Source organism: Mastigoproctus giganteus, chromosome 1 (assembly GCF_048544385.1).
Source record: "Mastigoproctus giganteus isolate SK-2022 chromosome 1, ASM4854438v1, whole genome shotgun sequence".
NCBI classification, from domain to species: Eukaryota; Metazoa; Arthropoda; class Arachnida; order Uropygi; family Thelyphonidae; genus Mastigoproctus; species Mastigoproctus giganteus.
This window is the reverse complement of record NC_143575.1, coordinates 145,935,008-145,949,628: the sequence shown is the minus strand read 5'-3', so window position 1 is coordinate 145,949,628 and position 14,621 is coordinate 145,935,008. Positions and strand designations below refer to the sequence as shown.

At 36.6% G+C, this 14,621-nt stretch overlaps 1 protein-coding gene across 1 annotated transcript in view; it reads left to right on the top strand.

The window, feature by feature from the left end:
• The window catches only part of LOC150091179 (protein Loquacious-like), a 333,917-nt gene that overhangs the window by 107,382 nt on the left and 211,914 nt on the right, over positions 1 to 14,621 (top strand). Inside the window, exon 4 of the mRNA XM_090382502.1 lies at positions 4,885 to 5,191. Within this exon, the coding sequence (XP_090238628.1) occupies positions 4,885 to 5,191 (307 nt within the window). The remainder of the gene's footprint in view (positions 1 to 4,884; positions 5,192 to 14,621) is intronic.

The following is a 14,621-nucleotide window of genomic DNA, read 5'->3' as shown; positions in this document are numbered from 1 at the left end:
TATCAGTAGTGTTAAAAAAACTGGGGGGGAAAAATGGAAGAATGTTCTGAAGATGGAATGGCACTAAAATGAAGAAGAAATGTACATGGTGCAAAACAAAGATCTTGTAGAAAGGCTGTTGGAATGTACAGTGGAACCTCTATGTTCGTCAGCCCCTATATTCATCAAATCCAATATTCGTCACGTACCTGTAAAGGCCTTCTTGGTTTTGGACAATGCTCCTGCTCGTCCCCTGGCTTGGAAGATGATTTGGCAGGGGAATACAGCTTTATTCGAATTAAATATCTACCATCAGACACAACACCTCTAATCCAACCCACGGATCAGCAGGTCATTGCCTGTTTTAAAAAACTTAATACAAAAGCCCTGTTTCAAAGGTGTTTTGAAATGACGTCAGAGACAGAACTATTGTATTTTTGAAAAATCACTTCAATATCCTCCATTGTTTGAGGATAACTGATAAGACATGGAGGCAGGATGAACTCAGCCTGGAGGAAATTGTGGCCAGAGTGTGTGTCAGAAAGAGACTTTGAAGGTTTTGGGTCAGAGCCTGTTGTTGATGAAATTCTCTCTCTGGTCAGGTCCATAGGATTGGAGGTTGATAGTGAGGATGTAGAAGAATTGGTGGAGGATCATGGAAGGGAGCTTGCCACAGAAGAACTGTTGGACCTTCATAAAGAACAGGAAGCTGAAGCTGTGGAGGAAATTTCATCAGAGGAGGAAGGGTAAAGTAAAGGCAGCATCCCAACTGCTGACATTAAGGAAATGCTGTCCAGTTGGGCCAAAACGCAGAGTATAGTCGAGAAGTGGCACCCAAACATTGCCATAGTTAATCAAAATATAAATTCATTCATTGATAATGTGATTGGCTACTTTCGGAAAATTTTAAAAAACAGACAACATTGGACAAGTTTTTCGCTAAATCGAGTGCTAGTGAATCGTCGGGAGAGGGACAAAAAAGACATTGATCACAAGAATTGGAGTTACCTGATATTTTAATGGAAGGTGACAATAATCCTTTCCTCCTCTTCAGCTTCTGCCATCATCGCTCCTCAGTAAAGGTAAAGTTCTGGTTCAATTTTTATTTATTTGTGTATCAGATTTGGGGCTGGGAATGGATTATTCCAATTTTAGTTAATTCCTATGGAAAAAATTTGTTCTATATTCGTCCGTCCCTTAGGAATGGATTAATGACGAATATGGAGATTCCACTGTATTGAATTTACTAATATCAGGGCCACCCACTGCAAAAAAAAAAAAAAAACTGATGGTTTTGCACTGAGCCTTGGTGTTTATGATTTTAAACATCGCAGTGATTCGCTGCCAGCCCTTTAAAGAGTGAAACAACTTAGGTTTCTCTGATATGCAAAATCTGGACAGTTGACAAGGGGAAAACTGTAGAATGGTTGGATTCTCTGCAACCAGTTATTGGTGAATATGAAACAAGACATTTTCAACATGTGTTTTCAAAATATAAAAGAATATTTAAGATGTATGTCGAGACAGAAGTGTTTCACAATTTAGTCTCCACTTGCTGTTTGTAGTAAAACCTGTTGGGGGGAGGAATTGAGCAAACTGTGATGAGTGTATTAATACAGGTTGCAATATGAAGCTTTGTACCCTGATCATCAGCAAGTCTTCTCGGCCAGTATATTTGAAAGAAGTGACCACTTCACTGTATGTATGAATCAAAGAAAACTACTTGGCTTACTGCTAAATGTTTTCAATCATAGATTCAAAAATTGGATAGAAAAGTGTACATACAGAAAGAGAAAATTCTGATGATGCTGCATCATTGTGCTACAAATTCTGTTGGGGCACTAAAGTTGCCAAATATTAGATTGCTCTTTCTGCCTCCAAATACCATAAGTTTCCTGCAGCCACTGGATCAGGATATTCATGATTTGAAGAAAGCCTACAGATCTCTACCTCTTATATTGTATGATCGCCACTTTGAAGGTAAAATGATATTGCCCCCAAAAATGTGTTAGATGCCCTTCGAAACATAATGATTGATTGGGATGTCATTTCATAACAAATTGCTTAAAGGATGAATCTGACCACCAAGTGAATGAATGGGAGGAATTGAAGGGACGTGTAAACCTCGGAAGAATTTCGAGACTATACTCATGTGAATGACTGTTGCTATCAAGCTACTTTGTAAGAAGATGATCTGCTAAACACTCAGTATGTTGACAGTATTGAAGATTATAAATAATTAAGAAATTATACAAGATGATGATGAAAAAGCACATTAGCTAACAAATTTCATGTGCAGAATGCATTGAATGTAATTGAATATGTACTGGCTTGCAGTGATGTTAGCAATGAGGTGCTAGTATCCTTTGATCAGATCTGTGCTGTTATTAAGAATTGTAATAAAACAAAAAGGTGTTGAGAAAAGGGATTTTGTGAGGTTTTTTGAAGATACATTTCTTGAGTTTAATTTAATGTTGACACATATAAGTTAACCAGTGTATTAATCCATGAAAAAGAGTACTCATATGATTTATTCATTTCATTTCTAAACTAATCTTTATTTTCTGCATACTTGCATAACAAGTAGCAAAAGATACTTGCATAATTCAAATTATGCAAGTATCTTTTGCTGCTTGTTAAATCCTACATTTCTTATGAATCCATAATGTTTATTATAGAGAACCTTGACTGTACTAATTAACAATTATCTTTAAAATTTTCTTTTAGTAGTCCTTATTAATTGAGAATTTAACCAATTTTCATGCTTTTGGAATTAATTTTTCCCCCTCTTTATATTCATGACTATATTAATTTTATGTAAAAACATTTGTAAAATAGAAAATTAAAATAAAATTATGAAACAGAATGAATATGTCAAAATCAGCTTAATTTTGACAAGCAATTTTTTTGAAATGTTCCTTTCATAAACCTTATTATTTTTACAAAGTGAGAGAACTTAGGTCATATAACTTAGGCCTTGTTAATCTGAAATTCATATTAACAAGGTTTTAAGTATATGCAGTATATGATTTTAGTGAACTGTTTGAGAAATAAAGGAGGGAAATTTTTAAAATTTTCTCAAAAATTACACATTTGGTCTTCACCAAAAAAAAAAAAAAAAAATTTTTAATCCATACACATAGTAATAAAAAAAGTTTAAAACATCACTCCGGATCAAATTTTTGATATTTGTTTACCAGATTTTTTTATTAAAAAATTTACAACTTAACTATAAATTTTTAAATAGTAATGTATTTGAATGTCGCAAATAGGTGAAATAAAATATGTAATTATACAGAGTGTGTTTCAAAAATGATAGTCAATAATTTAAAGGTAAAGTATAAACTTAAAATAAGCAAAAAAGTCCCAGTGAACATCGGGCCGCAAATGAACCGTTTTCAAGATAATGCACATTTTCTGTTAAGATCCGCCACTGACTATGGGAGCACTAGTTTAGCAAAAAGCTGCGAATCCTTTGCTAAGGATGATTTTATTAAACGTAAGATAATACATTTTTAATTTTTGGTTTCAACACCACAGGATTTTACAGATGTTACAAAAGGTGCTCAAAATGCACCTTGCTTCCGTATGCAGCTTTGTAGTCTTCTCTGCATTGAGTTGTGAATCCTCTCAGGCATTCTTGGGTCATTTCTGATTTGCTGTAAGGCTCCTTCAACCCAATGCTGCAATTCCTCAACTGTGTTAATGTCAGAAGTGTACACCAAGCTTTTTACATGACCCTAGATACAAAATTCCATAGGATTTAAGTCTGGTGATCTGGAAGGCCACATTACAGGCCCACCTCTACCTATCCACTGTTGACCATACCTTCTAGTTAGATACCGAGTCATATCTCGAGCAAAATGTGCCGGTGCACCATCATGCATAAACCACATGTTCTGGTGTTGCTGAAGTGGAATATTATCATCATCAAGGAGGTCTGGAAGAACATTCTGCATGAACTGAATGTTCTTCCTGTTAGCCTATTTGGCAGAAAGTGTGGTCCAATTAGAAGGTCTCCTGGTGGGCCTGCCCAGACATTCAACGAAGCCGACCAGGCTAGCTGGGTGGGTAAAGTGCCTTGCCTGGCAACCCAAAGGTCGCGGGTTCGATTCCCGCCTCGGGCTTGGATCAAAGTACTGCAAAAACCTTGGGAGGTGCATTATGGGCACAGAAGCCTATGCGCCAACAACTACCAAAAAAAAAAAAAAAAACATTCAACGAGAAACGTTGCCGATGTTGTGACTCGTGAATTGCATTAGGATTTTCGTCGGACCAAACGTGACAGTTATGAAAATTAAAAATACCATCACGAGTAAACCCAGCTTTGTCAGTGAACAAAATGTTGTTTAAAAATTGGGGGTTCAGGACACACTATTGTTGCATCCACTGGCAGAAGTTCACTCTGGGAGGGTAGTCTGTATTGTTGAGACCTTGTATGCATTGGATATGGTAGGAGTACAGTACAAATGTGCAACCTCGAGTGCACTACCGTTGGCTTTACCATACATGAAGTGCATGTCCTCGTACTCTTTGTTGCTGTAACCTCTTTTCATGTTGACTATCCTTTGACAAGTACTAGTATGCCTGCTGCTTCTCAGAGCATTGAGAGAGGGGAAAGGGAGAGAACAAGTATAACCTAACCTAAACAAACAAATCAGTGGTGGATCCCAACTAGAAATGTGCAATATCTCAAAAACGATTCACTTAAGGACCCATGTTTACTGGGCTTTTTTTGCATATTGTAGTCTGTACAGTTCACCTTTAAATTATTGACCATTTTTGTAACACCCTGTATAAATATGAAACCTAGATGGTGTTTACTTTTTTGAAATATGTTATGCTTACACTAGTTAATTTTATACATATATGTGAGTAATATTAATTTTTTTTTTTTTAATACAGAAATGAATTATTTGGCACAGAAGACTCCTATTAGTCTTTTACAAGAAATATGTGCTCAACATGGACTTACACCTGACTATAAACTTCTTTCTGTGGAAGGTGCTGTACATGCTCCAACGTTTATGTACCTAGTCCAGGTTGCGGATGTTACTGCTAAAGCAACAGGTCAAAGCAAAAAAAAAGCAAAACACGCTGCTGCTAAAGCAATTCTAGAAAGACTGCTAGCTGGAGGTGGACCTTTTGGAGATGCTTGTCTTGTAGCTGATGGTGTAAAATTGGACTGCAATATATTAAGTACAATAACTACGTAAGTTTATTTTTAAATGGTTTAATTTTTATTTTTTGCTATAATTTTGAACCCAAAATAGATATATAGTCTTCTAATCATTTCTATTACAGCAGAGGAACGGGATGGGGTATAACAAAAATTGAGTAATTCAACATTTCCCAAATTGTATGGTACATCTCACCCTTGCAAGGAGTAACATTAACATTTACAGGAACTCCCCGACTTACGTAAGGCTTGCATTCCACTGAACACTACATAAGTCAGAATTTCCCCATGCTTGTGCAGCAATTGCAACTGTGCTCACTGAATTGATTGAATCAAAAAATAAATGTTTGACGAATGTGTAAATAGAATTATTTATTGTATTTATTAATTTTTTTATCTCTTGTGCAGGAAAAATTAGAAAAGTGTGCAATTTAAAAAATTTCAAATTTATAAAATTACAAAAAAAGAGAGGAGACAGGCATAACATCAGTAAGTTTTACCTCTCGAGCATCGTTGCCAGAATCGACATCTTCAGCTGATAAGTACGCCACTGCAGAGGTTGAAGGCTGTGCAGATTTGTAAGGGGTCAGCCTCTTGACCTTATGAAAGAACATATTAATGGATGACTGGACAGTGGCTTTTTTTTATTTTCATCGTAGATTTCTTTGTAGCAAGCAAGCATAATATTTACCCCTCCGTTAACTTTTAAAAATCATTTCATGAACTACCATTGCCATCTCTCTGGTGATGAAGCATCTCGTCTTCTTATTTAGTTCATCTTGAGCTTTGTCAGCATTTTTTTCTTTCACTGTCGCTGTCTGCAAGTCAATAAGTTCTTCCTTAGATAATTCCTTCTCTTCTTCCTCTATTAACTCCTCCACGTCTTTGGCATCAACCTCCAACTGACGTAGCTCTGCAATCTTATCTGTAACCCCTTCATATGATTCATCTTTTTCAAATGCTTCGAAGCCTTTTATGTGCTGTGGGCATATTTTCTTCTATGCCCCATTAAAATAACTTTTAGTAATTTCTTCCCAGGCCTTATTAATGTTTAAGATGGCGTGGTAAATATTGTAAGATTTCCAAAAGTCTCTTAACGTAAAATTTTTCTCATTGTCTACTACAGACAATGCCTGAGCAAATGTTGTGCATAAATAGTATGCTTTTAAATTTGAAATAACACCCTGATCCATAGGTTGGATGAGTGAAGTCGGGAGCACTTGCTTTTTGAATCTGATTTTCCATTCATATTATGAACAGCTGTTCCATCTTCGATATAGCACCTGAATGCTGTTTTGTGATCACTGTTGATCTTAAGTGCATTGATCCTTTGACATGTTCTTTTATACGTGCACTCATCTTTAAAATAGTATTCACTGTTGAAGCTGCGAGACCTAATTCCCTTGCAATAGATGACAAACTTTGTCCTGCTTCGTACTTCTTAATCATCATTTTCGTCTTCGTTTCTAAATCAATTTTGTTTTGTTTCCTGGCACTACCCCCACTTGCACTTTTCGTTGGTCGCTTTCCCTTCATCATTGTAATATGTAAATAGGAGTGAAGAGAAGTGTCTGAAAATTTGTTTTTTATATGGTTGAAGATTTCAGTAAAAGGTAACACATTTCACCATAATAACGTAAAAACCCACACAATTGCAGATATCGGTATTATCGCAAATGAAATAAGATCGAGTTTACTACCCATTTATAATTAGATGCACTAACAGAAAAGCCCAATAAACCGGAAAGTGCAAATTGTTTTTATTGTTTTATTTCTTGGTTGTGACCTCCAGAAACATGCTTTAGAGAAATATCACAAAGGCAGTCAAAATTGATTTTTATAAGGGGAACATATGATAACAATGAAATGTAGTGCAATTTCTATTAAAAACATGACCTTTTAGAGAAATAAATAGCTTAGTTATATAGCGAAAATTTCAACTTCTGAGGTCTTGGAACGAATTCCAAAAAAAAAAAACAATGTTTTATTGGGTTCACATTACGATACTTTCACTATACCTCCATTTATTCCTACGGGATGCAAAATATGTTTCCACGATTTTTTTAATTTTGCACCTGGTGGTACAAAATTATGTAAAGTCGAATTTCCGTTAAGTCAGGGAGTTCCTGTATTTAGTAGAGTGCAAAATTAAATAAAAGCTCAGTTTTATAAATTTCACTTTTTATTACAAACTTTTCAAGTAAAACAGCATTTTTATATTTAAATACATATTGCACAATATTTATATTTAAATATACTATCATGAGTTAAATTTTGTGAAATACTCTTCATTCTTCTATAAAAAATTATATATATATAAATGTTTAGTATAATTCAAAAAAAGGTTTATATTAGATTTAGGCCCTCCCAGTTAATGTTTAAAATAGAAATTGAATAGTTATATGTGTACCCTGAAACTAGTGCTTGTAAGTCCATGACTAATAAAGTTGATTATATACAATACCTTTCCTGTAATTATGAACCAAGTTTATGAATCAGGTAATTAGAACATAAATTAAGAAGCATTTTAACAAAAATTCTGTAATGAATAAAACTGATAAAAGCATTTGAAAAAGGCTCAATCAGGCAAAGAGAAATTGCAATTGGTGAAAAAGGAAAATATTAAATAAAAATAAAGGGAATAAATACAAAATTACTTTTAAATGCTATAGCTTTTAAAAGGAGTAGAAAGCATTACAGTTATGGATTTTCATCTTATATGAGTTTAGAGTCCATAGCTTGAATTTTCCATAAATCGAAATGAATTCATTTTGTGGTGGTGGAGAGGTGGGGGGACTTTTCTTTTCTATGTTATTCAGATTCAGTAACACAATTTCTTGAGTTGCTGAATTATGAGAGGAAAACATGTCATCCTATATTTCAAGGCCTGCTGAGGGTGTGCATGAAACAAGCAAATACATGGGTTTGTTTGAGTAACTATGAGAGAACAGGTGTATGTATACTTGCATATACACTAATGGTTAGGAGCACAGTAAATAAATTTGATGAATTTGAAGTATTAAGCCATCTCACACATGGACATTGTAGGGATAGTGGAGACATGGTGTCACTCAGACATAAACAGATGCAGAATTTGAATGTGAGGAGTGCAGTGTGTACAAAAAGGACAGGCAGCATAGGAGAGGGATGAGGAACATGCTCTTAGTTAAGAAGCATAGTAAATCTAAGGCAGTGTATCTAGTTGACATGGTGAGTGCAATTTTGATGCAGTTTGGGTTGACACAAGCACTGGGAAAACAAAAATGAGAGTAGGAGTGTGTTATAAGCAGGCCTGACTGCGATGAGTATAATGAACAACTATACAGAGACATAGTGGGCCAGTAAATCAGATTGTCTTATAATGGAGAATTTTAACTTTCCACATATTGACTGGAACTTGTAAGTTAGTTTTACACACAATAGTAAGGCCTCTGTAGATTTATTGATAACTGTTTTCTACAGAAGCATGTTAGAAGGCAAAAAGAAAGAAAGAGAGAGAGAGAGAGAGAGAGAGAGAGAGAGAGAGAGAGAGAGAGAGAGAGAGAGAGAGAGACTACAATACTCTTGCTCTGATTATCAGCAGAGTCTTCGTGTATTAAGAATCTGCAGATAAAAGAACCAGAAGGTGGCAGTGATCACAGTATATTGATGTGGGATTTTCTTAAAGATATAACAACCATCAAAGGTAAAGGAAAGGGCTTTTACTTTCATCATAAAGGTGACTACAATGGGTTCAGATAGTTTTTAAATTCTATGCAGCGAGACAAACTGATGATGTTATCAACAGGAAATTCTAAGTGGGAAGCAGCATTCAGGGATATAATCATAGAAGCTATTAGGCTTTTCATACCACTGAGAAATACCGTTCAAGGCTTAGATAAATGTATGTCAGATGTGAACTAATGAGACTTGTAGCAGAGAAGAAAAATGCATGGGATGCATATAAATTATCAGTTGATACAGAAGCCTGCAGTAGATACAAACTAATCTGCAATCAAGTCACAAAGGGGAATAGGTAAACCTGGTGAAGTAGGTTATGAGAAGTGTTTAGCAAAGAAAAACAGTAAAGACTTCTTTACTTATGTAAACACTGGAAGAAAGGGGAGAATCAGAAGGATCCGGAAAAGTGGCCCCTCACATTTCGCCCCCTGTAGATAATGAGTAGGCTACAAAAATGTAAATAATACACCTAATTTTTTAATAATTCTAATTTATTTTGTTTTAATAGAATAAATGCACATTATTATTGTTTAAACTCGAAGTTGTATGCAATGCCTCTAAGGTAATCAATCACATTACGATTTTGAAAATCTTGGCCTATTCTTTTAATTCTAGCAGAAATTGCAGCATACTTCTTGTTTCTTTGATTGCCTGAATTACCGGAAATTAGTTGTGTAATTTCAAAATTGTGCAGTGTTTCTTTAAAGAATCAATGAATCTGTAAATATTTGGGAATAAAGTAGCACAAGTTTCCTGACATCCCCTGTGCCACCCCTCCATGCCATTGTTGGTACGTTGCTGATCATTCACTGTTCGTGTGTAAACATTCCACAATTCGATGGCAAAAATTGGGTAATTGCTGGCCTCTCCGTTGTCTTCCAATATATGTGTCTTCAAAGTAGTTTGCAATCACCATAGCTTCAATGAGGAAGTCATCAGCTTCAACTAAATCTTCAAATGCATGAATAATGTTAGCAGGAGGAATAAATGCCAGTGCCGGAATCATTCGGATCCAACGAGCAAAATGTGGCATGAGTTTTGTTTGGCAGAAGCGCATAGACCACTGGAATAACTGCATTGAATTGAGCCACATGAATTGTATAAAGCTGCTGGAAATGCGTGGATACTGTGCTAAAAGTTCCATCACAAAACAACTCCTGGCCACGCGCCAATAACTGAAAATTGTTACTAGTGAAAAAAATAAGCATGCGACCCAGGAGCAGTTTGTCCTGAGAATCGTACATCAAAAACTGTTGTACATTGTCGTCGATAATAATTTCTTGTTAATTTTGTGGAATTACTAGGTCCTAGAGATTGCTCGGTAAAGCAGGAGTACCATTGTTGCATCGAACATGACGAATGGTTCATTTAAGTGAATCCTTTTTTAGGAAGTAATGCTGTGACATTGGCATGAGCCTCTGCAATTACTGATGCAACAATTTTGCTGTGGCCGTTCGTTCGTGGTTGTTGCATGTTGCCGTATTTGACCAATCAATTGCAATGCTTCCAACCTTGCAGCTTGAGCTGCATGGTTATGTTTAGTTACGACTTTCACAACTGGGCCTTCCAAATCCTCTGTCCAAACACGCCCTTTGCAGGTGGAACTTTTTCACAAACCCAGATTCCATGTTGTTCATCTACAGTTCTCTTTGAAAACACGTAAATGTGGTTGTCATCATCTACCAATTTTCTTTTGCCTCTTATTGATGGAACACTTTTTTCCATTGTACACACAGGATTAATCAATCAAGATGCAAAAATATATGCAGATATTGCACTGCCTATGACACTCAGCTTGTTCACGCGATGCACCGCTGATAATGAGGCGACTTCTTGAACGTCTTCAGTAATCCTATCTTTTTTTCAATTTTTTTAGGAGCATAGGCGACTAAGGCCATGTTACTCTGTGTATATTGTCTATAAATTTCATGTGTCCTGAGGTTGATTTTCTGTTATGCTGGATGAAAACCCCGATATTCCGGAAGAAAAAAACCATGCTACCCTCGCCTGAGCCCTACTAACTCAGCCACATTGCGAAAAAGACCCGTGAAAATTCCTCCCATCATCATCGACGGGATTTGAACTCAGGTCTTTTACATCTAGTGCTACCCACTTCAGTAGTCATATCGAAACCTTCCCCTCCTACTCCTACTGACGTGGCAAGCTCTACTATCGCACTGATTCCTTTTTCTGCTGGTGTGACCATATTTCCTGAATGAACTGACTCTGGCCATAAATTTTTCCACGTGCATTTAACATTGACAGTTTAACTTCTTTCAGCGAAAAAGCTATGATTCTAATACAGTCCACAATTGAGAAATGTTTCCATGCCTCCATTACTTCAATAGATTCGAAATCGGTTTTTTCCAAAATCCGATTTTCTGGTGGAATGAGTTTTAAAGGTGGATTTAATGCTTTGATCTAATGGTTGAATGAAAGAAGTTGTACAACTGTGGTGCTAGGAACAAAAACTCAATGTTTGAATGACTTACACCTTTTGGATGGCCTGGTGTGCTATCCAATAGTAATAAAACTTTGAAATCTAGATTTTTCCACAAGTTCAATAGCACAGAACATAACACGGCAATTTTCCAACAAAATAAAATACTGGGATTTCTCAATATTTCTTTTTGACTAGTGAGTCAACAGCAGGGATTCCAAAAGAGTGGAAATGTTGAAAAATTGCATCCAATATGGTTTTCCCCACACAAAAGCTCAAAAATACCCTGTTGTGCGAGGATTGCCAAAATTCTCTAACCACGTTAGAGTGAAACCGTGTTGTGCGAGGATTGCTGCAATTTATCAATCGTGTTAGAGTGAAACCATGTAGAAGTACCGTGTTATACGGGGGGGGGGTTGCCTGTATGTATATATATACAGTGGATTCCGGTTATTTGGGCCACCAGTTAATCGGGGCAGCCGTTTATTTGGGACAAATCTTAAAAAACAGAACCAATCGAGAAAATAGCCTTCGCTTAATTGGGACAACATGCCGTTTAATCGGGACAGGAGACCGCAGCACTGGAGATTACCCTACGATTTTCTCTGTCCATACCACGTGGTTCAGTCAGATTTGTGGAGGTCACAACCATAAAACAATAAAAGCAATTAGCCGTCACCTGTTTATTGGGCTTTTCTGTTAGTGCAATTTATCATAAACGAATAGTAAACTCAATCTTATTGAATTTGCAATAATACCGACAGCTGGAATTCTGTGGGTTATTGTGGTGAAATGTGTTTACACTTCCATGGAATCTTCAATGATATAAAAAAATTAAATTTCAGAATCTTCTCTTCATTCCTATTTTTAAAGCTTCATAAAATTGTTACTCCGTTCTCACTTGTGCGTATCGTGTTACTTGCAATTTGTGTATGCCGTGTTCTTTGTCATTGATTCCTTATCATTTTACTGTTTTAAATTTTAATCCTTACCCACAAATGTCAGTGAACAGAAATGTCAACTAGTTAGTATGTACATATTACAGTACGTATTAATTATTCCGATTATTACGTATATTCTTCCGATTTTCACGTATCATTTAATTTTTTAACTGGTAAGGTAACAAAGGGTAAATTTGTGCTTAATATACCTTTACTTTTATAGCTGTGGATAATGTTCTTCCTATTTTCGCTAATTAGAATCGCTGTTTAAAAGAATTAAAAATTCAATTCACAAACGTGATCACAATGACCGGTGCTTACTACACATCGTACAGTGAACGGTACTTTATCGTAACGTGATTTGATTGTACAGTGAACCAATTGTAAAGCGGGGGTCCATTGTATTCTTAACTTTTTTTACGTGGAACTTATCATTTAATTTTTTTCGGATAATTGGGGCAGCCGTTTAATCGGGCCAGAATACACTAGTCCCGATGTGTCCCAATTAACCGGAATCAACTGTATATCATTATAATTAAATTTGCAAAGAGAAAAATCCATAAACAGCACAAAGTTAATTCCCTGTTTGAGCTGATCCTCCGGATTAGCATCGCTGGGATCCAACCCGCACAACCTAAGTTGTCGGCTAACATTATAGCAATGTAGTGTACATGTTGTGCATTCTGAAAGTTCTCTCGGTGAAAACTGTGAAAGGAGATCCTAGTGGTTTATGGACCCAGCATCAACACACCCCTTTGCCTCTGCTTTGGCAAGGCATGAGATCTGGGATGACTTGCCCAGGATTATTTGGCTAGTGGGCTTGCCTGCATGAATCAGCTGTGTTGGTGCCATGCTCCTATCTGCCATTGTGGGCTGAGGGACAGAATTTGGGCTGGCAGAGACACAGGTATGATGCCTGAGTCATCACTTAGACTCTGTGGTGGGTTGGCAGTCCAGATACTGAATTACTAAAAAAAAAAAAAAAAAAAACTGAATCGCTATCATAAGATCAAAATGGTGAAACAGATGATATTGGTGCAGCAAAGAGACCCTGAGTTGAGGTAGCATCAGACTTATTCCAAGAGTCTTGACTATCTGTTCCACACCTGAGAAAGTTTATTTGGAAAATGTTGCCCTTTTTATACAGAAGGATTTAGAGGGGTTAGCAGGTTCCTGCAAATTACTTAAGAAGCTTCATCTCAGAGATCTCTTAACAATCGTCATGACATCACACAATCCTAATTTTATTGAGAGATATCATCTCAGAGTGGGACAGCACCTCCTTGAGTTTTCAGAGGACATCTGTTCTGAATTAATGAAAGTCGGAGTTATAGCAGCAAAACGAATTTTTGTCTGTAGGGATGGGATTGTAGACAAAACAGAAACCTCATCCTTAGGTTAAGCTCTCCATTGTCTCCTAACTTAATAATAGCCAAGTATCTATATTGCACAGTAAGGCCATCCCAAACTCTCTGCAATGTTTCTGTTAAAAATATGGAGTCACAGATGGCCTCTCATGAAGTACTTGCCTGTGCTTTGTGCAATTGAAAAGAGCACAAGAATAATGTAGCCACCAAATCCACTTATGTCAATTGCCGGGGTAAGCACTTTGCATGCTCTAATGCATAACAGCTGTGGAAACAAGAAAAGGAAATGTAACAACACGAAGCAGAACTAAATATTATATATCAGGAGGCAAGGAAACTGGTAATACCAATAAGCCTGCATATGCTCAGAAAGCCAGAGGGCAGCATTCCATTGGAGACAAACAGAAATGACCATCCCACCAAAAGTCTTTTGCTTCCGTTGCATGCTACTTGCTTAGCTCCCAAAAATCAGCAGAGATTATTCAGTCAGTTTCCACTCCCATATCAATATCTCCAGCTAAACCTCTGAAAAAAAACCAAATAATGCAGAGAAGACTAAAAAACCTGACCCATGCCCAACAGTTGGGGATTAAAAATGGGTATGGAGGTGAAGGAGTCAAGAGGCTACCAAAGTCACAGCCACAGTCTTATAGCTATTTACAGAGGAATGAAGATATGGACACTGGACAACATCCATACTTCCCCTCCAAAAAAGGATAAAATCAAGGTTGAAGAAAATCGAACCATTGGCTCCTCCAATCCAGCAGACCTAGGTAATGTCTGTTCAAATTCCTACAGTGAGATTGCCGTGGTTTCCATGGAAATAATGATGACATCAAGGCTTTCCTGTTTTTTTTTTTTTTTTTTTTTATGTAAACCCCAAACACGAGAGGAATTAGAACCTATAGTACTTAGTACCATGCTTGGGTGGGAGGTTGAGAAGACAAAAGAAGATATTTGTTGACATTGGACTTGAACTTCTGTAGACTGTAATT